The following is a 24,392-nucleotide window of genomic DNA, read 5'->3' as shown; positions in this document are numbered from 1 at the left end:
CACGTGGGTATATGTACAGTCACATGCACACATAAACACAAATATGCACAGTTTGTGTAAACACAGATAAGGTGCCTGGATACAAACATCAATAAAACACTGACAGATGCTATAATTTGTGCACCATATCCATCCATGCATCAATAAAGTAACATCATAAACAGTCCGCTTGCTCAATGAATGCTCTTCAAAATTTGTAAAAAGCTTTGTAATAGTTGTTATCTAATGGCCAAGAGGGCCTGCAGTATATAGAATACATCTTTAGAGGCATTTCTGCACAAACCCTCAGCCAATCTCACAGTTATACAGTTACATGTCATGACTTTATAAATTGTTCACACTGGTAATAAGACCAGCTCTACATGATAACAGCACTGAAGCCTGTAATATTCAAGACTTAATGTAATGTAGCTGTGTAAAGTAACAACAAAAAAACCTGCATGGTGTGCATGGTCTGCATGATATGTGTCTCTGGGTGTGTGCGATTTACACCTGATGCTACTAAGAATGAACACTATGTGAGAGGAAAAAGATGTGTGTTCTTGTGTGTGAGTGAGTGGGAGTGTATGTGTGTGTGTGTGTGTGTGTGTGTGTGTGTGTGTGTGTTAGTTTAGATAAAACAGTTAATCCCCAGGCCACCAGAACGCAATATCCTGTCTGCCCGTTTCTCATTTCCTGTCTGTCTCTGGCGGAGTGGGAAGCAGCGGGGAGGGGGTGGCGGGGGACAGCGGGACCCGTTGCCCCAGAAACAGGAGATACAGCCGGTCGATTTGAGAAAAGTCTACGCCGATCTCCGTATCTCTCCCTCTCTGGTGCGACCCCCTATTCTCTCTCTCTTTTTTCCTCTCCCTCTCTGCTTTTATTATCTCAGATTTAATAAAGCCAAGGCGAGCAGCTTGTTCTGCCATGAAACATTTATTAGCTGTCTGTTATAAAATTGTTGTGGGGGAGGAAAGATGATGGGGTCTCATCTCATATTATGCAAAAACAGTGGCAATATCACCCCTCCACACACACACACACACACACACACACACACATATATACACATGCATCCAGACAAAAATTTGCTATATCCCTTCCCAAAACTCTTAGACACCTCGGCTTTACCTTCTTTATCCCATTTCAAACCCTCTCTCCATCATTGAGATTTCTCCCTGAAGTTTTTTCACTTATACCATAAAATCTGGCTGTTCTAGAACAGCTCACCATCAAAACAGAGAAACTGCCCAATCCCTACTTTCCTTTCCTCTGACACACCTCCGTCCATCATCTTTACAGTTGCAGGTGTAGCTAATGTAAGGCTTCTGGGTAAGGGGTGAGTGGTTGAATGTTTCAGAACCACACATACATGAATAGACTTTTTAAATTGCAATAATTTTAATATTCAGACTTTAAAATATTAGAGGTAATTCATCACATGGCAGTGACTTATTAACCAGAGTTGAGGTGTAATCTGATGGGGAATAGAGCTTGTTGTCCTGATGATGTGTCATTGCATAATTCTCTCTAACAGTATCTCCCTGCAGCCCAGTGTCAGGCCTGTCATCACAGGACAGCCCCAGAATGCCGGGTAATTAGCACTGTACCCAATCAGCCTCCCCACCGCCTCCTCCCATTCTCATCCCGAGACACAAAGAAGTACTGGGGGGGGGGGGCGGCGATTAAGAGAAAACAAGGGATAAACGGGGCAATAAACTTTTTGGTGTCATCGCTACCATCAATCTCAACATGAACAAAATGAGGTTTGGAACAGAGAAATATTATTACAAAGTAGACAGTGATGAACGAGGTAACGGATAGAGATACAGGGAGAGAATTGGTGGGTGGGGCGGGGGTATGTAAGGGAGAACAGGAGTAGAAGATGCCGTTTCTGTCCTTGGTCTCTATGTTTCAGAACAGCCAGACTCAGAAGTTCATTCAGATAAATGCACTGTAACTTGAGTGTTACACTCACATATAGCTACTTGGTCAGCAGAGGGAGATTCCATAACTGTGGCGGTGGGGTCTCCCTCTCTCAGTCTGCAAAGAGAGGGTTTGTAAACCTAGATGTAGTCTCAGTGCCCTCCGCCCCGCAGAGTGAGGTATTAAACCCAAGGTTTAGTGACTATCCACCCTGGTGACCTGTTTTTCACAAGGCTGAAGCTGCCTTTATGGAACTTACAAGGGAACTTGCATGCAGGCTCAGCACAGCCAGACTACCCTCCATTCTGTCTGGGCTCAGCACTATTGACCAGGGAACACTGGCCTTATACTGCTCAGTTTGGCAAAGAACCATAATGTCGAGACAGTGTGTAAAACACAATGAGTGAAAAAGTGTGTATAGGATAAGGATGGACATTATTCATACATGCTAATCAGGTGGTTATATTATCTTTTTTTCAGCCACAAAGCTATTTAATCAACCTGAAACTTTTATTCAAAATGCATATGTTCTGACTTCATAGTAAACTGAACAAATGTACACTTAGAGACCAAATTTCTACCACGGCTCATATAGATCTTTAGTTATCTGTTGTTAGTGATCACTGCTCAGAATTCCTTTTTCTGATGTAGCAAAACTTTTCCATCCACATTTTTATCGTTCTGCCCCTTTTGCTGGTAAAAGTGACGCATTGCACCCGTGCATAAAAAACATCCTGATGGAAATTTAGAGTGTGGAGGGAAGTCTTGCCACAAAATGATTCTAAAGCATCATGCTGAACATCTGGTCCATAAAAGGATGGAGTTCCAGACGATTTCTTGAGGTTTCAAAACAAAAAATAAACCCACAAGGAAAATCCACAAGATGCACTTAAATTTATTGTGTCTAAATCCCCTCATTTCCATAACAGATTGAGACCAGGGAATCTCGAATCAGAAGGCATGCCTCCTGTTTTATTACATATATAATGAGTGGCAGTAGGGTGATCGCTTCTTTATTACACAAAGTTTCAGTGACTGAACTTCAATGTGACTCCCAACTGAGCCTATATATATATATATATATATAATTCTATATAGTGCTTGAATATTTGGATTAGAATTATGTGCTTCACCCTAAACAAGATGCACTTAAGCCAACACTGGCTTTTTGAGTTGTAGTGATCAATATAGAAGTCTGAAGCAAAATATCCTTTAAAAACATTAAACATGCAAATGTTGAATAAACTGTTGCCTTGAAGGCAGTTTTGCCCAGATGAATCAGATTGGGGGATGGGTCACATTTCAAAATTTGATTTGTTTTCTCATTTGAATAGATAGACATCTACATGCATTTATTTTATTTCACCTCAACAGAACAGATTTATTATTAAGATTTCAGAGATATCTCCTCCAAAACACATTGTTTTTCATTTCTATTTCACCATTTTCTTATAGCAAAACTAACGAGGACATGCAGACAAATACACAGGGTATTTTTACTGTACAGTGTGGCCTTTGTGGCTTGTGCTGATGGAGAGCCAGGGAGGAGAGTGCTGCTGGCTGTGTGTGCCGGGTGATGTAATCAAAGCAAAGGACAAATTAAAAATATTTGGACAAGCCAGAGATATTGCATGAGGGTGAGATGGAAAGTTGCCCAGTATGAGCAAGAAAAGCCTGCAAAATGTAATCTTACCATGCGTGTATATATTTCATCCACATTGTTCAAAAGTAAGTCATTTACTTTAATATCTGACAATCAATGAGTATAGACAACAGTTTATCAGCCTTTGCCTCTTTCAACCAGCTGTATCTAAAATGGAACCAAGCTTCGAGTAGAGGGTTAAATGAAAAATTTGCGTCTCCTAATAATTGTATGAATACCCCTAACATTTTTATGCATGTTCCAAATTCTTGGACATGGTTAACTGTTACAATGCACACACCTGCTCTAGATGGGGTGGTGGGGGGTGGTGTGTAGTGTAAGGCGCTGATGGACAGACTGCAGGGAAAACAAGGAGACATTGTTGCTGATCCACTGAAGGTCACAGGCAGTATGGTGTGCCAAGTCTGGCACCGACTCACACAACAAGGCAACTATCCATATGCAATGTATAGGGGACTAAATCAACACCATAGTGAATGAGCCGCTGACTATTAATTTGGATCTACAACTGCAGTCATTACATGATGAGAGCAAATACTCTTTTTCATTCCATCACTGAAAATGAACCCAGTGCTTCGTTTATGATAAGCTATTGCCTCCACATTTCCACTCATTTTTCCAGATAAACGTCACACAATGAGACTTTCATCAGCCAGTTCTTCTCTCTCTCTCTCTCTATTCTCCAGATGTCAGGTACAGTGGGAGAGTCTGTGCTGCTGGATGCCGTCTGACACTTTTCAAAACAATGATAACAAGCTTCAGGCTCGTCCTTCAGCTGTCTACCTCTGGAGCTCCCACTGCATGCACACCCACTGACCGCATCACACACACCAAACAACCAAAACACACACACACACACACACACATACACACACACACACCATATGGCCTCAAAAATGACCATAGAGTTGACTCATCAAATCAGAAACATTAATTAAGTATTAACAATGCAATATATTATGTCCAGACGGTGTAGAGCGTGGAATTGCAGCATTAAGTGCTGTTAATTCACCAGAGACTGTGAACATAAACACTTTGAGAATGGTCCTATTAATCCAAATCCATAATTATAACCATATAAGCAGACAAATAAATCTGCACCAGTCAACTACAAAAAAATTGTCATTAAGAATTATTATAATTCTTAGCAGGGGGAAATGGGATCGTATATAAGAACTTGACGTACTGTATTATGCGCCAAGAACCTCTAGACCAAGTCAAGGTCAAACTGGCATCAAAGATGCATGAACCATTTTACACACTTTCTGTCAACACCATATATTCTATATCAATGTGTTACAGAACTTAATTTTAACCATGTCTGTATCACATTAACATTCAGACATGTAATTTAATTTGGATATTTTGTGTACAAATGAAGTAAAATGGAAAATTCTAAAATGTCCACTAATTGTAGACAAATGTTTTTAATACTTCAGCCTGACATATTAAATATCCTTTGAAGGTTTGGGGATCTTGACTACAATTTAAAATAAAGCATGGGTTTTGTACACACCCCCCTTTGTAATGACAGACGTGTGGGGTCAAACATGAATTTACAATATAAAGAATAATTTGTTAGAAATAGTTTGTTTACTGAACAAACACTTGTAGAAAATTGTCTAGTCTTCTCTAGTTAATTAGTTAAAGACAACAATGCCACATGAAGTGAATGTTTTTTTGATCAAACGTATGCTATCTTTCAACTGACTCATGTAAGGGTCTTTTGTCACACTGAAAAATACAGATTTTCCCCCGATATGTGTTTTTGTTGGGGTGAGTAAACAAGTTATTTGACAAGGTTATTCATCAGTTAATCTCATATAAGTGTGGCAGAGAGACTCTTGCTCTCAGCATGCTTAAAGTAAATGACACTCTTCAGGTCACCTTCTGTTCAGTATTTTCACCTGTTGTTTTTTTATAACAAAGTTTTACCTGACTGAGAAAGAAAATTCAGCGTAAACCAATTACTGGGTTCCATTTCTTTGTGTGTTACACAACCTAAACACATTAGCATGCAACCTGGTAAATAGTGATCACATATATATCAAATTACTGTCACCCAAACTTGGCAGACCATCCAAATATGGAGAGGATGAAAATACTGTATTATGAGGCATACCTCAAAAACACAATTTGGTCTTTCAAATCAACATCATTTGTGAATTTGGCTTCCTCTTGGCTTGCAAAGGTGGGTATGAGAAGGTTGAGTGACACAATTCCAACTTGCTTTTGATTGGAGGAAACTGTGGCTTCACAATTGATACCATTTCCCCTTCTACTGTAAACAAACACTTAAAGTCAGATTTGGGAAATAAATATTTCATGAATTGCACTACATTTGGAGATAGGCTACTGGTAGTTTACACAAATATTTCCATTATTGTGAGACTATTTTAGTAATTTATTTGCAGATCAATAGTTTACTTTCAATGGGACATAAAGCCTGAAAATATAGGAATCCAAAGTTCATGAAGTCTGAAACACAACTTTGTTTCAGCTCTATGTTGAGGACATGCATTTTTGATTACTAGGAATTTTTTTTCAACCTTTAGCGTATGGTTCTTTAACTGATCTGAGCGGATGAGGAATTGTGCTTTTATTGAATTATCACTTTAAGTAGAGGGTTTGAGTAACCTACTTCTTTCACTCTTCTTCTCGCTGCCCGATTCTCCCAATGAAACAACAACAAACAGTGAATCCTACTTCAGTGAGTGTGACTGCGCTCTTACTTTTCATAGTCGTGCTTGCAGTACAGCAGGCGGTCCTTGCAGTAACAGGTCCCGGTGAGCGCGCTCAAACACACGGCGCACTTGACACAGGTCTCGTGCCAGGAGCGCTCGTTCACGCGCAGCAGGAAGCGGTCGGCGATGGGAGACTCACAGCCCGCACACACCTCACCCCCTCCCCTGTACTCCGGACCTGGAGTGAGCAAATCAGTGCGTGGAGAGAGAGAAAGAGGTAGGGCCGAAGCCAAGGTATTTAAAACACTGAGTTCATGAGTCCAAGTCTCCCCATTGCAACCCCACCCCTTAAGGAAATGTTCACTGTCCCCCAAAAAACCCTCTTGGCCATAGGGATATTTAAAAAATAAAAATAAAAATCAACACGTGTGTGTACATTTTACAACATTTGGCACGACTGCTGTCCTCTCCGACATCCTGGATGTACTCAATGTGCAAAAGTTCACAGAAACTCCACTTTTTGATATTTTAAACATCATGTTGTTATTTTTACTCCTTTTAGACTTGATTACATTACATTGTTATTTTTAACTATTTTTTTATTGTCTATATCTATAGCTGTGTATATAGGCCTACTGTAAAATTAGCTATGTAAAGTTATGTTCAACGCAACAAATGCAACTCTTGTTTTTGGCATTTCTTTTTCCTGTTATATCCCTCTAATATTCCCAAATATTTTTGCGCCGATAGTGAATTCCTCCAGGTAGTGACTTTATTCATATAGGCCTAATCAGAAGGACTTTCATTCATATACTCAATAGGCATTTTATCATGCTTGATTTATATTTTCTCCTAATATTCCTATAGGGACTTATCCTGCGTCAATACTCAACAGCGAGGCTACAGTGACCTTGATTGTGATAGTCTATCTTATGGCATTGTTTCCTTTTGGTCTTTATAATATTCATAAAAATTATGTTTATCACGAGCCTTGGTATCCTGATAATGTTTTTTTCAGTGGTGATAATATTTAATGTTTAATTGCGAGTTTATTCGTTTGTGCCTTTTGCAACAAATTGTCAGCCAACACTCACCAAAAGGCGTTGAGGATGGAGGCTGCTGCAGACAGGACTGCTGGCTTTCCTCTGTTTTCATCCCTTCTCTCCTTACCTCAGTGTGGTCGCTACAGAAAGACACAAAAGCAGCATTTCTGTCTAAGACATCAGCTAAACTGCTGCAGTAAATCCATTAGAAAATAAGGCAACTAGTAAGACGAAATGTAGCAACGCATATTATTAAAAAACAGCCACTAAGTAGCCTATTTTTAAAGCGATATTTTAAATTACCAGATTATAGATCCCAAATTAAACTGCATTCGCACTCACACAAAAACACACAGCTTGGACTTAAATTAAGCTATGAAAGGCAGAAAACTATGATAAAAATATGACACATAGGCCCATATTATTGTTAATTTAATCAAAATGAAAGGAATTACATATGACCATCAAAGTTTAAACCATTATGCATTCTTAATGTTTGTTTGACATGAGGTTATAGTACATGGCCCTGAATCTAGTCAGCTGATATTTTAAAAGTGCATGTCAGCCTTTAAATATTACTCTCTACATGATAAGTAAAAATTAAACAAAGGTTTTGTGAAAAGAGAATAAATTACCCAGAAAAAATCACGTTCTTATATAGGCCTATATAATTTTTTTTCACGTAATCCCAGTCTCATTTTAGACATTTTGGTGAAAGTAGGCTATGTATGTTTTAAAGTTTTCTCAAAATTTAATTAGGTCTGTTTTAGTTTTAGTTTGATATTTTAAAATGTACAATTGTTTCATATGATGTGACAAAATGGGGTATTACCGAAGAAACATTAAAAGACAGGGACAGCATCGTGTATCCTACAGATTTCTCTTTAAAACCGGACAAATCCAGAGAATAATAAATTGACTGGGGAAACAACATCTCATTTTTCAGCCACTTTAATGTAGATTATGTTTTGTGGCCTTATCACACTATGGTAAAAATTATTTTGTAATGCTCGCTAAATAAACACGTCTATCATAACATTTATAGCCTATATTCCAATTGGATAGGCCTTTTAAATTATATTTAGATATTTTTGTTGTGGTATTTGTAAAGATTTAGTTTTACAATATGATTACGTTTGGGAGGCTTTGACAGTGAATCTGTAAAATCGACTAAATATAAAATAGGCTATTTAATATCGGGTAATTGTCACAGAAAATGAAGTAATGAAATAAAACAAATGAATTATGTAAATACAGCTAGGCCTAATCTGATTTTATATTTTGCCTAATTGCGGTTTGAATACATTACCGGAATAGGCCTATTTCTTTAATGCATCGCTATTAACATGTTGAGACTAACAGTCTGGCACTATGATAATGATTACCGGAATAAAAATGTTCAAAAAAGATTTTATTAACTTTGCTACAGGTCACCTGGAGCTGTAAAGGACATGTATTTGTCATGTCATATGAGGATCAATAGGATCAATAAATTGTCCTATAAAGCTGATGTCACACAGTAAGAAGCCTTTCTTGGTATGGAGGTAATGACCAACCTTTTGTGTTTAGGAATTATCATATCATAACAACATGAGAAAATATGTTTGTTCTAATAGCCTAGTTTAGAAAGCTGTTGAAATGACTAGGCAGTCTGGTGCTACCAAAAGTAAAAAGACAAACTTGAGTGGTTATGCGTCTGTTCAGGTCCAATAAGTGGATGTGCTTACTCCACTCTCAACACAGCTGTAAACTAATGTTGTAATGAAATATTAGCCTATATCCACGATAAGCATCAGAGAATCTCTAAAACGATGTATTTGCCACTGAAGTGATACCTAACCTAAAAATGTCGCCTAATAAAATAGCCTCTCTTCTTGTTTGGATTGAAGGATCAAATCAAAGATCGTAACTGATCAGATGGCAAGGTCACTGTGACTTAACCTGTTTTTCCATGAGCATTTAAAACACACACACACACACACACACACACACACACACACACACACACACACACACACACACACACACATCAAAATAACGTTAAACCTGACCAATTGCTGCTGCAGGAATGAGACACATCGATTCACGCAACAGAATAATTCAGAAGTCGCAAGTCTGCCTTCGCCGACAACCTGTTCTTGAGTTAGTCCTACCTTGAGGTGAAACACACTCCTCCTGAAATCTCGGTTGGCAACATTAAAACCTGGGGGAACTTTCGGCCAGCAAATAAACAGACGCGTTCACAGATTGTTCACCTGAACTATCACAGTTCGGCGCGCATGTTGCCTACAGTAAAAATCCAAATAGCATGATGACCCAAACTATTGTCTATTGTCTCTCCTGTTTTCTCTGCCAGCCGTGTGTGCGCTCTGACTTGTTTTGTGCGTAAGGAGGCGCAGAGGGAGGAGATGGATAGACAAGGAGGGAGGGAGAAGGTGCGGAAGATGATGAGGGAAGATGAGCGATGATGCAGCCTATTGATAACTCAGATGAGGATGATCTTTTGCATTTGTGTTCAAGGTTAGACGGAGCCTTTGAAGGGCTCAGTTGATATGTGAAAAGGCTTGTGGTGAGACATGAATCCCCTTCCACATGGGAAACTATCTATGATGACCCCAATATTTTCTCATATGCTTGCTCCTAAACTGCCTGATTCTGATGAAATGTTCTCAAAAGGACAAAGACAAATGAAGATGAGAGCAGACTGTCAACCATAATCCCATCTAGATACCAGAAAATGTTGCCTCATTTAAATGTTATTACACTCTAAAGTGAAACAGGTCCCAGGATGAAAAGGTTGAAGTAGGAAAAGTGACATCTCAAAACACGTAATTAGAAAGAAGTTGTTGGTTTATTGCCCTTTTACTATTGTGTCTGGCATGCTTTCCTCACACACTGGGAAAAGATTGCCCCCTTGTGTCAACACAGGAACGGTGCATTAAACAAAAATAAATGTCAGTGTTATAATGGCATGTTCATTACTACACCAGTGAAGGCATATCTTTGTTTAGGCATGCCTACTACAAAAAAAATCCATCTGGAGTCTTTAAAACATTAAAAAAGCACAACAAATAGATGACAAAATCACCTTAGAAATACAACACTTGCATTTGTATTTTGATTTTTATTATAGTTTGTTCAGGATAAAACCTAAAAAAAAAATACTGATATGTACTTGAACTATTCTTGTCTGCTTTGGGTATTAGGCAGCTGGATGGTTAATCTTAAAAAAATCTTAAAGAGGATCAGCAGTAATAAGGCTGTTGCATCCAATTAAGCATCATTCCTTAAAGCAGTGGTTCTCAAACTGGGCAGGCGTAGAGCCACTTCAGGGGGGTTGGAGGATGTTGAACGCACCTAAACTTGCATGAATGTGATTTATTTGGTCACATAAACAAACAAAAGGGCTCTAATGCTTTTTTTTGGGATCTGAAGGGGGATGTGAAAGAAAAAAATTGAGAACCACTGCCTTGAAGAAACACTCAGATTTCAGTTTGAAACATTTCAGTTTTTTAGGTAACTTAACCTTTATCTGTGTCATTTTTTGAAGACAGTTGCATTATTTGTTACAGATGAGATATTTGTGTGTGAAAGTTTATTTAGGAACACTGCATGGATCTTGACATTAATAGCAGTCCGGACACACAATAAAGGTGGTATTATTGGTGTTACACCCTCCGGTGTGTATTTATTAATGTATTCCAGTGAATGGTCTGGAGATTTCTATCTTTCCTCAGACAAAGAGCTGCTCGTCCTTCCCTGAGTGGCTGCGCCTGAGCTTTAGACCAGACAGGATCTTCTGTGCAGGTGAAGTCAGGTTGTGCTCAACAGGAAGTTTCTTTGGTGACTGACACAGAGCCCGACTCTGTCCAGCACTCTGACTGTTAATGGACACATTTATTTTCAGATTAGCTTGACACGCAGCTCCCACCTCCTGGGAAGACTCCTGCGTTGCACAGGATGATGTCGCAGTTTCAACTGATGTAAATGTTGAGTCCAGTCCCAGCATGTACTGCACAACGTCGCGGGGGCTCAGTGGGGCAACCACTTTACTTTCTGTGGCAACGGTGGCTTGGTGGGGCTGACAGGGATGGCGGGTGTTCTCACAGTGAACATCTAAGTTTTGGGAAAGTCTGTGTGTCCCTGGCTCTGGAGAGGAGCTGCGGCTGCTGTCTGCACTCCCTGGAATGCCCCTGGCTGGAGCCACAGACCGTCTGGCTGCACGACCTGGGTTGGAGAGTCGGGGTCCTTGATTATGATGCCGGTAATACTTTACAGGCTGTCTAGTGAAGCGATAGTGTGGCTGGGTCCCCAAATCAGAGCCTGGCGCCCCCACCAGCTCACCCTGAGGGTCACATGATGCCCCTCTCAAAGCCATGACTGAGGCGCAAGAGGGAAAACAAAAATGTGATTCATAAAATTATATTATGAATATATAAAATTAGTCGAAACACAGGCTATTGATTATAAGAAATGTGTCTTCCCCTGCATATTGTGGTTTATGCAAACACAGAGCCCAAAGCTAACAAAACTCAGCAGTGGTTAAACATTCACACAGATTTCTTTTGGAAGGTCTACAGTGCAGACTGGAACTATCCTGTATTGGTTTGAGAGTGATTAACAGAAGTTTAAAACTAATACTGCTATTCTGCATTTGAGATTGATATATTAAGGTGTTTAGTTGCGAATAAAAGTCTTAAAGCTGCTTGCTGTTGTAGTCACAGAGAAGAGAGCGACTCAGAAATACAGTAAGAGTAAAGCAAGCAAGGAAGAGATGAAACTTCAGCAGGGCAGCAAAACACAAAAATGTCCTTATTCAATATGATTGTTATGATCACACACCTTGCTTAATTCCATTAGCATAATCCCTAAGCAATCTGACTCTTTACAGATGAATACAACTAAATGGCTTCAGCGAAAAAATGGAAGGAAGTCTTATTTCTAAAATTAACTGAAGGAAATGTGTGAAGTGAGAAAAAAAGGGGAACCAAAACAGACCCTTGAGGAACTCTGCAACCGCTGCATCTGGTGCTGCAGATGCTGAGTAACCTTAAGCTAGAACAAATCGTTTGTGAGAAATTAAAATAAACAACTTGGGAGCTGTGTAGTACCTACAAGATCTCAAACAGGATTAATTAAAACTTTTCCTCAAGCAGCAAAGGCAACAGTGGAGACAATAATCTATACCTCATTATACCAACAATTAAAAACCCCAACATCTATACTACATAAGATATCAACACTATGAATTAAATTCCATCATCATTTTGTTCACATATTCTAGTCAGGTGTAACTGCTCTATCACTACGTCCCGCCTACCTGCTCTCTCATTGGCTTCAGGGCTGAGCTGGTCCACTGCTTCATTGGATGAAGACTTGTCAGATATATAACCCTCGCTCGACTCTCTCTTGATTGTTCGACTCTGTTAGAATGACAAAAGTTGAGTGGTGGTTTTCTGTAAATATTTACACACCACGTCTAAACCTGAGATACTGCGCCACTATAGTATGCGATTATTCTTACCCTTTTATATCAGGTACACATTTAGGCTACACCTTGTCCAGGACATTTTAAACTGTGAGATTAAGTTTCTCCCAGTCTTAACCCCTTTTTAACCCTGCTGAAGGAAAGGTAATTTAACTTTTGTGCCATCTGGAACAGCAACTATAAATGTCTACCATCTGGTAAACTCAACTTTTGCTTATAAGTAAAAGCAGTGAAATGTACACATAGTAAAGACTGAAAGAAGGCCACGCAGCTTTGAGTCCGGACAGCAGAAGAAATGCAGCAGCGGTCCAGCATGTTAACACTGAGAGAATAAACTTGAAGTGAAGGTGCCAGGTGCTAAAGCTCTTAAAACAACAGGTAATAATATGGAAATTTAGCTCAGGTACAAACTAACTCTGCCCTATGTATATGCCAAGCAACTGATACTGATCTTTTTTAAACAGTCACACTGCTCATATTAAAACATTTTGCATTTGTGAGTCCTGTGAAAATCCCGCACACTAAGTATAGCAGCAACCACTAAGTCTGTGTTTGAAAAGAACGTTTTATTACTGCAGTGCTTACTTCAAGTGAGTGTTTGGAGGTTTCATGTTCCGAGCCAGCGTAAACTTCCCCATCCAGGGGACAGGAAGCTCTGGGAGGGGTGTCTGGAAGAGGTGCAGTGGGCACAGGGGGAGGGGGCGTACAGGGTCTCTGCTGAAGGCCAAAAACATGGTCATGGTGTGTGATGAGGAACTCAACAAGTGCGGCCTGGTAACTAGTCTCCAGCAGGGCAATCATTGACATGTCAGTAGACACAAGAGGGCGCAGTAGTGTTGGCCCAAACACAATTCCCAGATTGCTAGGGGACATCTTGTTCTCGTAGTTCTCTGAAACTCTGTGGAGACAGAGAGCAGACAAATTCAAGGAAAGATTCAAGATAATTTAAGACAAATCTGCTGGGAAGGAAAGTAAAATGTAACCACAGAGGTCTATAACACATGCATGCTCACTTTTGCAGGTGAGACATCAGGTGCTGCAAGGTGCTGTAGCTATATGAAGGGAGTTTCTGTAGTAGCTTTTGCAGGTTATGAATGATGTCCATTATCTCGTTAGTGTCTGGTTTCTGCTCCCTTTCATTCAAGTGCTGAATGGTCTTTCCCATTGCGATGAAATCATTGTACAGTTCAAAGGTAAGTAAGGGCTCTGGGAGCTGGGAGAGAGTGAGGAATGGAGAGGTTACTCACTGAGATCAGAGAGAAAAGCTATGACAGCCTAATTCAGTCAGTGGAGTTCATTTGGCTATAGCTCCTGTACCTCTTTGAAGAAGTGTTTAAGGATTGAGGTGATGTCATGTGGTGAGAGGTCAGAGAGGTCCACTTGCTCCTTTTCCATCTCAAAGGCCTGACAGAGCTTCAGGATGCGAGGCTTGGACCCGCTCACACGATACACCCCCTCAGAGAAAAACAAAAGCACAAAAAAGACTTATCAGGCCACGACTAACACTTGACAGTCTTTATTATACATTTTGGTGACCGTGATGGTAAATAATACCTGGATCGAAAGAGCACGACTCTCAATCTCAGACGTGCAGCGCAGCACCACAAAGGGCACCTCATCTGGTCCGTCACGTGACAGCAGAGAGAGGTCCACTCCAAACACAGTCCCCTTCCTGTGCTCACACTCTAACTGACACACCTCCATACACTTCCTGTGCAAAGCCAGCCCGCACTGAAGGTGGAACAGGAATAGGACAGAGGAACATTAACAGTCTTAATCAGCACCATTCATTTTCTGATGCCCCGGTTATTGTGTATCTCCTCAATTTGGCCTCATACCTCCTCACATTCGACCCCACTAACAACAATATAGTTGTCACAGTGCTTGCATTTGACCATCTTGCTCTTCATCTTCTTGAGTCGGTGTGTCAGTGCAGCCCTTGAAAATGTGCGCAGTTTGACTGGCGTACCATCAATGTACTCTGTGGAGACAAGGAGAGGCTAGAATCATGCAATTGAATTTCCATGGGGGTGGAGGGGGTTAGGTTAAGAACTCTGTTCATAGAGGCCTTGAAAAGAAGTAACAAACCTGATTCTGAGGCCATATCCCGTTCGTCCAGGTCGTCTGATGACACTGTCAAAGTGGATGCGGTTTTAGGTAGCCTCCTGTTAGTGTGAGCTTCAATTATGCATTCCCGTAGAGCAGACACACAGAAGAGGGTAAATTTAAACATGTTTATCTTTGCATGGTTTTCACGTGCAAGTGAAAAAAAAAGTTACAGAAAGTAATCCAGGCTTGTACTGACCAGGGCTGGACAGAGATTCCAAACTGCCTCCAATACTCTCACTGTCACTGTTCCCTATTTTCCCTAATGTGGACCAGAACACATTAGAAAACTCAAATTAAACTAAAGTGGTTAATTTACAGAGATGAGACAATATAGACAATGGGAATCATGGTATGATCATTGGTAGTCCTTACTGCTGTCACTGGGTCGTCTGTAAGGGCTGTCATCTGTCATAGGTAAAGAGTCATGCACAGAACTGAGAGGATTGCTGGATTTTCGTTTCCTTTCAAAGAAAAAGAATTCATTTGAATGAATAAAAAGTTAAAAGCACATAAAAATTTTATACCTAGTGGATGTCAAATTTGTTCTGCTTTTGTCCCATTTGAATTTACTGAACTAATACAATAAGAACAGATTGTCAATCCAGGTTTACAGCTTGCACCAACTATGTAATTAAGAGATTAGGACACAGATGCATGCAAGGCGTCGAAGTTTAACCTTTTTGTTGACACTTAATATTATTTTTCATTTCTGACCTTAAACAAGTAAATGAACACACCACAGGGAAACACCAAAGCCAAAGTGACAGCAGAGACAGTCACCGGCCAGTTTAACGTACCCTTTGCCCTGAGGAAAATACTCCTGGAAGGTAAAGACTTGGAGAAGCTGTTCGGGGCGAGGCTTGCTGAGGATGTAGAGCAGGTAGGGCTCACCAGGCTCCAGGGACCTGCATGTCAACTCCAGGTTGTGATAACCAAGGGGAACAGGCTCTGTCTGCTGCCGCTGGAAGTAAAACATGTTGACTGTGGCCTGATACAGAGAAGAGACATGATGGGGGAGACAAAGCAGTGATTTTACAGTGTAAAGTTATCAACAAAGTGTTGCATGACTGCAATGTAGAATGTTAGTGGTGTTAAGAGATGATATTTTAATGCTTTTTAAAGAAATATTATACGATTGGGGATCTGGGGGTCCTCCCCAAATAAACACTTAATTTCCTGCATTCTGGAGACATTTTCTGCACCAATTTATGGTGGAAATGTCTTTATTTATATAAAGGGGAACACAAAATTCAGGTGGCAATTCAGAATATAAAAATATAATGTAATATAATGCAGTAATCAGTAAATTGTTTTTTTAGCTTATGTAATTTTTTGGGATAATGCAGATCTGTTTTTCTATATTTACACTGCATTGCATGTGCAAAAACTTTGTCATAGTACTCACATTTGTTATTTAACATTTCTTGCTACAAGCTATTTTTCAGAACATTTGGGAGAAAAAAACAGAAAAAGTGTTGGGGACAGGTCCCCAGCGTTCCCAGTGTAAATTACACCTATGCAGGTGGGGGGAATAGACTGATGAAAGGAAGGATACTGAGGCTCAGTATCAGTAATAACATTACTGAACAACACACAAATGTGCAGTTCTGTCACCAACACTCATTCATTACAGAATATTATTAATAGTAAGGACACAAAAAGTGGTCCACATCATCTCAAGCACACTTATCTTCCAAAACCATTGTCAAACTCAGGTTATGTAGCTTCTGTATCAGCTGAAATGCATGAGCAAAGCATCCAGGAACTGCTACTTCTACTGCGCACACACACACGCGCGCGCACACACACACACACACACACACACACACACACGCGCGCGCAGATACACACACACACACAGTATCCCGCATTCTTTGATCCACCACATTAACGTTAGTTAAGTTAACTAGTAATAGATGCAACTTCCGTTAATGATAACGTTAATGATAACGTATATGCTACTTTCGCTCACCAGGTAACGTTACGACAGCATCAGCCTCATCAGGCTCGTTTCCTGTAGTTTCAGTAACCTTAACGTTCGTGTCATCTGCTGCAGCCGCGGTGTCACCCGGAGCGGCAGCAGATTCAACTGCAGATTTACGAAAACACCGTAAGAGTGTAGTTTGAGTTTGTTCCGCCACGCAGCTGTGTCGTTGTTTGGTCGGTGACGTCAGATCCGGTCACAGGCCACTGAAGCCGCAAACGTCAGTTCAGAACTTCGCAACACAGACGGGGAGAATTTATGAATGAACGTGTGAAAGTTCTGCCACAAAACGATATTGTTACGTATTACCTCGCTATTTTAAGTGGGTATACGGAAATCTTTGACCGTTCCTAGTGGGTATACGGCGTATACCTGCGTATCACGTAGACTACACCACTGCAGCTCCTGATGGTATAACTGTATAGTTGTCCACGTCACTAATAAGCATGCTTATAGGAAGAATCGTGGTGAGTTTCGAATTTCATACCAACCTCTTTGAGCACAGTGTCTCCCTGACAGATGAGCTTGCGAATGTGGGAAATAATTCTCTCCTTGACCTTCACTAACTCCTCCTGGTGGATCTTGGCGTCAGTCACACACTGTCTGTACAGAAGCTCTGCCTCCATCACCTGGAGGAGACAGGGAGACATTTTTCTTAAATTGTATTGTTAAACATCATAAACACACTATGAGAGATCTGTACTAGAACTGATTTTTTACAGATTAGGTTAATGTAGTGCAATAAGGGGACATTCACCTTACTCTGGGCTTCATCCTTAGACTTTCGCCTCTTATCCAATGTTTTGGCTCCAGCTGTGTCGTCCACAGCTTTAGCAGAGACAGCTTTAGCCTTCTCTAGCTCATCACAGCGTTGGAAGTATTGCTGACGAGCCTTTTTAAAAGATGTCACTGATTCATTCTGAAATCAAGGGAGACACAGAGGGAAAAAAAACACAGATTGGTTTGTTTTAACTTTGTGAGCCACTGTGCAATAAAATATGTTTTCAGCAGGTATCAAGAAGGTCATAACAGACAGATGAAATATATTGTATGCATGAAGTTGGATACAATGTCTTACATCTGAGAAAATTTGTTTTGACAGTGCAATAAACTGAGCACAACCACTGTCATAAACAAGATTCCTAATTAACTTACCATCCTCCTTTGTTCTCTTGCCCACTGCTCCTTAAACTCTCTGCGCCACTTGTCAATCTCATTCCTCTTGGCAGCTAAGGCCTTTGAGACAGAGATACTAGATTAAACACAAAGCCATATCTACACACACCTTAAAGACAGAAGATTTACTACAACTCAAAACTTTTTGTATGTGTGTGTGGACGTCTATACTTGGTAACAGCGACTTTGTAACAGCTCTGAAGTCTTTTTAGAGGTCACACTGTTCTTAATGTCTTGCTCTAGCGCCATTGTGTAGATGTACTGCAGGGGCATCATTTCCTACAAAGACAAGAAGAACTTTAGACAGCTTGTATATACTAAATATAGCGGAGGTCAAAAGTTACAAATGCAATAAACAAAGCTGTACCTGCTGAGCCACACTGGCTTTTGCTCCTTCGGCTGTCTTCATTACATTTTTAGCAAATTCTTGTTCTGTCAACAAAAGTTCTCATTATGTTTTTCCTTCAGCTTACATTACTCACAAGATACTGTACATCAGAAAAAGATAAGGACAAGCAGAATTTGACTTAGCCTCAATACATATGCTTGGAGCTCACCTAGCCCTTGTGTCCCTTCAGATAACCCTCAGTCTGTTCTGCATCCATTTTGTTCTCATCAGTGAAACTGATTTGCTAAAAAACAGCTGTGGTCTGCATTTTGCATCAGCTATTGCTATTAGTAACTACAATTGGAAATTATTTCAGACCCATTTGTTTTCAGTGTTTATGTCTGAAACTGTCAAATAGTCTAGATAGTCAGAGTGCTCTTTAGCATTACGAGTCATAACCTGATACTAGAACTACAGTGGTTCCTCATCTGACTGCTCTTTTTAAAAAACACTGGAAACTATGTTCCTGTTGCTATCTCGCAAAAATGCTCTACTGTGTGTAATCCACAGTAGTTTGGGGCCGAGCTCCATCCAGCATTACTCATCCATTGCTATTGCCTAACTGATCCTCAAATAGCTGAGCATAGGGACTCTTCTGTTGGTCTATATTTTGATTGCTCCCAATAACCTTGCATGCTTAGCATCCCAGTATGGACACTGGGCACCTGGGCAGGCTGATAAGAGGGTAATCACTGTCTATGAACTCGAAAGGCACGCCGTCGCCTTTATTACCCTGCTCCGTCCTGTTAATCTGCCCTCTAATCCTTTCTCTCTGTGTGTGTGCAGAGTGTAGCACACTGGGGGTGACTGCACCACCCGCAGACACGCTCACAGAGTGAAATAATACAGACAGGCCATGTTATGGCAGGCTACAACATGGTGCTCCACCAGTCAACCCTCTGACAAGCTTAAAGTATAGGGCACAGGCTCTGCTTTCCTCCAGACTACTGTAATGTCTATATACATATGACTTCTCTAGAAATAGATGTGTGTCTTTCTTGTTGCCAGTAGAAGTACAGTCCCAAATCCTAAAATATTCTTGAATCAATGAACATCTCTAGCTACATAAGAAATAATTTGTTAAGTTGCATCTAATCAAAATGATAAATAGCCCAGGTTTGATGATACTAAGTGTGTTTCTGAGTCTAGTAAATGCATGAGGATAAGGATATTTTCATGCACAGTGTACCTTAAAGACAGCATATTTGCATTTTGTAAGCATCTCATCTATCTATCTGCTTTTGTGTGCAGTTTATATTCAAATGATTAAACATGGCATGCACAGATGCCCTAATAGACCACAGATATATTATGATTCGCAAGGTATGCTACTGTTTCCTTTTCTCAGCTGCATGTGCGCTCACCCAAGCTGATTCTCTTCTCCATCCAGGCCAAGAGGTCTTTCGCGTAGCGGCACCACATCTTGGCGTACTGCAGCGCTGTCTCCACTCCATCCTCACAGCGACAGAGGGCCAGGTCTGCGTCCTGGGCTGAGAGGGAGTACATCAGCATCACTGCAGGCTCAAGACACAGGGATCACACCGTTTCCATTGGGCTACACCCCAAAGCTGGTCTCTCTTGGAGTGCTCAAACAGGGTCCAGCCTCAAAGAAATCCCTAGAGTGACAACCCCCCAGCTCCTAGACTTAAAAAGACCAGCAAAAATCAAATGTCACTTTAAAAAAGTATACACAAACCCAAAACAGGAAACAATGACTGTATATGGCAAGTCATAGCTGCTCATCAGAATAAAGGTCCTGTGTTTTCGAGTAGGTCTCAGCAGACTGTATGTTTCTTTTGCATGAAAGCACAATGTATGTGTACTATTGGTTGGCAAAAATCTCTTTAATCAGTCCTCTTCCAGTTGACACAAATGGGGATGTGACTTGAGAGAGGAGGGTTTCTGTGAACAGCTTTAGCTAAATAACTTCCCTTCTCTCCACTCTTCCTCTCTCTGCAAGCCCCCTCCCTCTCACACCTGTTCACTTCCAATCAGCTACAAAGAGACAGGCTGTGCTGTGAAAGCAAGGTCATTGACACTCAGTGCGAGTGTGCAGTATCAGACACCGCCATGTCACAGTTCTGCTGTGGTCAGGCAGGCAGGGCGTTGATATGACAACCACTCTTGTTCTTCCTCTGTGACTCACACCAAGACAGGGTGGATGATGTATGCGTGACAATCACGTGGTCTCTCAAACAGTCCCAACAATACTTTCTCTTTTCCTCTTTCTCTTTGTGCTCCACTTCCAACATTACATTTGCAAAAACAAAATGTCAAAATCTAGAAGAACAGATCTTAATTTTCTCCTGTAGCCAAAGGTTAAAGCACTGATGCACTTCAAGAAATTTCACGATCCAAGTATTCAGCTATGTTTTCAATGACTTCTCTCACAAGTTCCTGACTCAGACATGCAGATTTTCTTCTGATCTGTTCTTTTGCACAAATGCCAAATCCAGTTAGAGAGGTATACAAATCCAAGCAGGAGGATCTTTCCTTTTCTGTCTTCAAAAATGAACAGGCAATTCCAGAAGAATGATGGATTTGTGGCCAGATTGTATGCCAAGGCTGACCTCTTCCAGCCGTTCCTCTCTGCGTTTGTTACAAGGGGAGCTCAGAACACTTTCAGACATCAGCCTCCAAGCAGATTCTGTGCTGCCACATACAATGGCTTCCTGCACTTGGATTAGGGATTATCCTAATCAGGTCCAGATTGTGGAGTGACAGGCTTTAGAAGAGCATCGAGTGAGGTTTACCTCCTGCTGTGTGGCCGAGCGGGGGGGGGGGCTATTAAACACCATAAACATGTTCTAGTAATGTGCTTGGTGCAGACAGAAGTGATTTTGGTTTGACAGCATCAGTGACCTCAGATAGGTTTAGACTTGAAGCCAAAAGAAGACTTAAAAAGATATTTAAAGTCATGAGATGAAAAGAGTTTCTTTGCTATATAATCAGTTGGCTGCAACAGCCTGCATAACACTGACACCTCCCTTTTCAGTAGATCTCTCTCAATCTTCTGCTTGTGTGTAAGGTAAAAACTGAGAGCAGCTGTCTCCTGCTTTAATCCTTTATCCTTTATCCTAATCCTGTTACAACAGGGCAATTATAACTCACGCTTAATAATATGAAACAAGTAAAGATTGAAGAAGATACTTTGTCACAGACATATAGCTGCTTATCATTGCAGATGATCTGTTGGGATGTTGGATATCAATCACAGTGTGGTCTATGTTAAGGTAACTAAACTAGAGACCTCAACCACCACAGAATCTCTGATTCACAGACTGGTGGTGACATACAGTATAGAGAAGCCTTGTATTAATTACCTGTGTGCAGGGCTTCACGGTTTATATGAGCAAGACATACACTGACCCACACAGGAGAGAATACACACACCTCAACAATGTATTTTTTCGGCCTCCTTGTCTCTCTTGCTCAAATCATACCTGATTGGTTTCCATCCACTTCATTGGCCTCAGCGCGTCTCTGTGGACAAAACACATATCAGACTCTCACTCATAAAAGAATCATTAATCCCCCTAAAACAAGCCAACAATATTCTGTTAGTGGGTTCCTAAAAACAAACAAAAATATCCCCACCGCATCAATACTGTTTCTGGTATCAGTGAGATCATAATTTTTGCAAAAGAATCCAAGGTCCAACATAAATAACAATGAATTCTAGTGACTAAGTATTGATCCCTTACAGACACATCATGCTGCTCTGTGGGTTCTGTGCTTTCTGAAGAGATGGATTCTGAGATGGACAGTGAGTCACTGTCTGCCAGCAGATCCTCCCCTGCACTGAACACAGAAAGAATGTTTTGAGAGAAAAACACTCACAGTCAAACAGAAATACCTATAAGGGCTCGGAGTTTGCACCGCTACGTTTGTTTAGTGTCACTGCCACTTCAGATGCTGTGGCATTTGGGCAGATGGGCCCCCAAGAACTTGCTCTATTGAGAGATCATGCAGATCTGTCCTACTTCATGTTAATGGATTGTGGCTTCGAGCTGACAAATATATCTGAACAGTTTCATCCTGCATGGTTTCAGCCAAGCTCACAGCAGTGAATGACACCTCACTAAACACTGTGTTCTTCCGTTAAAGTGAACAAGCAGAGTGATGCAGGAGACAAAAGAAACACATGGTAGCACTTTGTGTGAATGCATAATACTTACCAAGAGACTAAAGATAAATCAAGATTATCAAAGTCTCTGAAGATCTCACTGTAACGCTTGGTTTCAGACTTCTGATGAACCTTCTTCACATCTGAAATGACAAATGGAAAAACTAAAATGCTTAAAGTAATAAGATGGTCTTACTATTTACGTCATACTGTAACACCATTGTAGATTTAAGATTCTGAAATGTGATCCTCACCATCAAAAACAGACCACACATACATGCTGACACTATCTCAACACAAAACAAATGTTCTCTTTCTATAGACAATGTGTAAACTTGAAATGTGTAGATTAGAATGGTAAGCCATGCAGCTCTGACCTGCTTCCTAGTGGAAAGTTAAAGTATTTTACTTCTGCACCACTTCGTAGCTGCTCAACCAAAGGCATCAGCCAAGTGACTAATGTACAACTAAACAGTATACTTCAAGAGAAAAACACAAAAAGATCAATTATTGTGACAATTAATAAATAAATAGTTCCTATCATGAAGTTATTCATATCTAAGAGCATTTCCTTTACATTTATGGGAAAAATTGTTCTTTGACCAAAAGTGAACTAAAACAAAATGAGGAACAAGGTGATGCATTTTGATAACAAACCCTCAACCTTTTGTGCTCCCACTTTTTAACTAATGCTTTACCATGGCCATACCAAAAGGTTTGAAACTGATGATTTACAACAGATGCACCAAATGAGAAAAAGCGCTCCCTCTCTCTCTCTCTCTCTGAGACATCTCCATTTTGGTTAACCACATCCTGCTCACAATTTGTTTCACGTCCCATAATGAACAGAGTCCTTGTTTTTCACACCAGTAGTGTTTCAGTGTAAGAATGACAATTGAGAGGCAAGTAAAGTGTGTGTTTTAGCACACTTTTACAGTCAATTCCAGTTAATCAAAAGCATTTACTGTTGTTGTTTGCTGTATACATGCAATAACTAAAATTACTGCAAACAATTTTACATTCACGAGTTTAAGTCACATTGTGAAAAGTTTCTTAATAGGAACTAAGTAGCATAGTGCAAAAATGTCTAGTTAGATGTGAAGTTTAACCAACCGTTACACCAGTCTCAATAATAGTTTAATATTCTATTCATAGCGTCTTCCTTTTTTTTTTTTAAGATTACAGACAGGAAATCCTGTAACTTAAAAAAAGTTGCACAAAAAAAATAACATGAATGTATAAAATAACGAAGACAGAGTTCAGGAAGTTAATCAATCTTGCTTTGACTAGGAAGATGCCACACAGCACCACAAACTCCCTGACACACAAAGAATATCCAAGCACACTGTCCATACAGCACATGCACGCACCAACATGCATTACCCATGCCATTATGGCACTACAGCGATGCCAGCAAATTTCTCACACTGTATGGGAATATTCATCCATTTAAAAAACTCTTAATGAGTCAAGAAATGTATTTCTCAATGGCAAAGGGTTTTGGATATAAATTAACCATGAATGTATAATATAAGTACATATAAGAACAATGGGTAACATATCCTTTATATGAAGTCAACAGTGACACTTCCTCGAAATGATCTCATATCACATTCTTTGTGCTCACCTGTAGCTTGAGAGGAATCCTTGTTTGGCGCTTGATCTTCTTCCATTTCTATACTATAAACACAGAAGCAAGACCCTACCTACTAACACTCGCACATTATCTGCCCTTGAGGTCACACTACAATACACAGTAAAGGACAGTACAGTTGAGCGGGCAGGAAATCTGCACTGCCGTGTGTACACACACTGAAGCTGAATTG

The 24,392-nt window shown here is 40.4% G+C and overlaps 2 protein-coding genes and 1 long non-coding RNA gene across 5 annotated transcripts in view; 1 reads left to right on the top strand and 2 right to left on the bottom strand.

The window, feature by feature from the left end:
• The window catches only part of lmx1al (LIM homeobox transcription factor 1, alpha-like), a 17,196-nt gene extending 7,552 nt beyond the window's left edge, over positions 1-9,644 (bottom strand). The window contains exons 1-3 of the mRNA XM_046039311.1: positions 9,449-9,644; positions 7,347-7,435; positions 6,301-6,490 (exon numbers count right to left, since the gene is read on the bottom strand). Of these exons, the coding sequence (XP_045895267.1) occupies positions 6,301-6,490; positions 7,347-7,435; positions 9,449-9,492 (323 nt within the window). The 5' untranslated portion in view covers positions 9,493-9,644. The remainder of the gene's footprint in view (positions 1-6,300; positions 6,491-7,346; positions 7,436-9,448) is intronic.
• Positions 1-20,208, top strand: part of LOC123962874 — a 26,142-nt gene extending 5,934 nt beyond the window's left edge. Inside the window, exon 5 of one of the 2 annotated variants that reach the window (XR_006823081.1) lies at positions 19,831-20,208. This is a non-coding gene — a long non-coding RNA (uncharacterized LOC123962874). Of the gene's footprint in view, positions 1-4,254; positions 4,740-19,830 lie in introns of those variants that run through there. The other variant, XR_006823079.1, reaches the window with a different exon arrangement.
• On the bottom strand, positions 10,128-24,392 carry LOC123962857 (GEM interacting protein). 2 transcript variants are annotated; one of them, XM_046039289.1, is made up of 21 exons: positions 24,194-24,392; positions 22,619-22,709; positions 22,145-22,241; positions 21,884-21,923; positions 19,805-19,930; positions 18,420-18,484; positions 18,224-18,331; positions 18,032-18,112; positions 17,634-17,795; positions 17,368-17,505; positions 15,690-15,880; positions 15,265-15,353; positions 15,089-15,151; positions 14,872-14,961; positions 14,622-14,764; positions 14,338-14,514; positions 14,101-14,238; positions 13,797-13,996; positions 13,369-13,681; positions 12,616-12,718; positions 10,128-11,675 (listed from the first exon to the last, which is right to left on the bottom strand). In XM_046039289.1, exons 1-21 carry the CDS (start codon positions 24,237-24,239, stop codon positions 11,029-11,031), a joined length of 3,108 nt encoding a protein of 1,035 aa, XP_045895245.1. In that variant the 5' UTR covers positions 24,240-24,392; the 3' UTR covers positions 10,128-11,028. The 2 variants fall into 2 exon arrangements, with proteins under 2 accessions (XP_045895245.1, XP_045895254.1); XM_046039298.1 differs by having other exon boundaries at positions 10,128-11,522.

The sequence above is a fragment of the Micropterus dolomieu genome, linkage group LG02 (genome assembly GCF_021292245.1).
Source record: "Micropterus dolomieu isolate WLL.071019.BEF.003 ecotype Adirondacks linkage group LG02, ASM2129224v1, whole genome shotgun sequence".
NCBI lineage: Eukaryota > Metazoa > Chordata > Actinopteri > Centrarchiformes > Centrarchidae > Micropterus > Micropterus dolomieu.
The sequence above is the reverse complement of the archived record's forward strand: the minus strand, read 5'-3'. Positions and strand labels throughout refer to the sequence as shown.

Coding starts and splice junctions, on each gene's coding strand:
- LOC123962857 (XM_046039289.1), bottom strand. CDS start 24,239: ATGGAAGAAGATCAAGCGCCAAACAAGGATTCCTCTCAAGCTACAG. Junction 14,765..14,871: donor GGATATGGCCTCAGAATCAG/GTTTGTTACTTC, acceptor TTGTCTCCACAG/AGTACATTGATGGTACGCCA. Junction 12,719..13,368: donor CCTCCAAACACTCACTTGAA/GTAAGCACTGCA, acceptor TCATTCTAACAG/AGTCGAACAATCAAGAGAGA.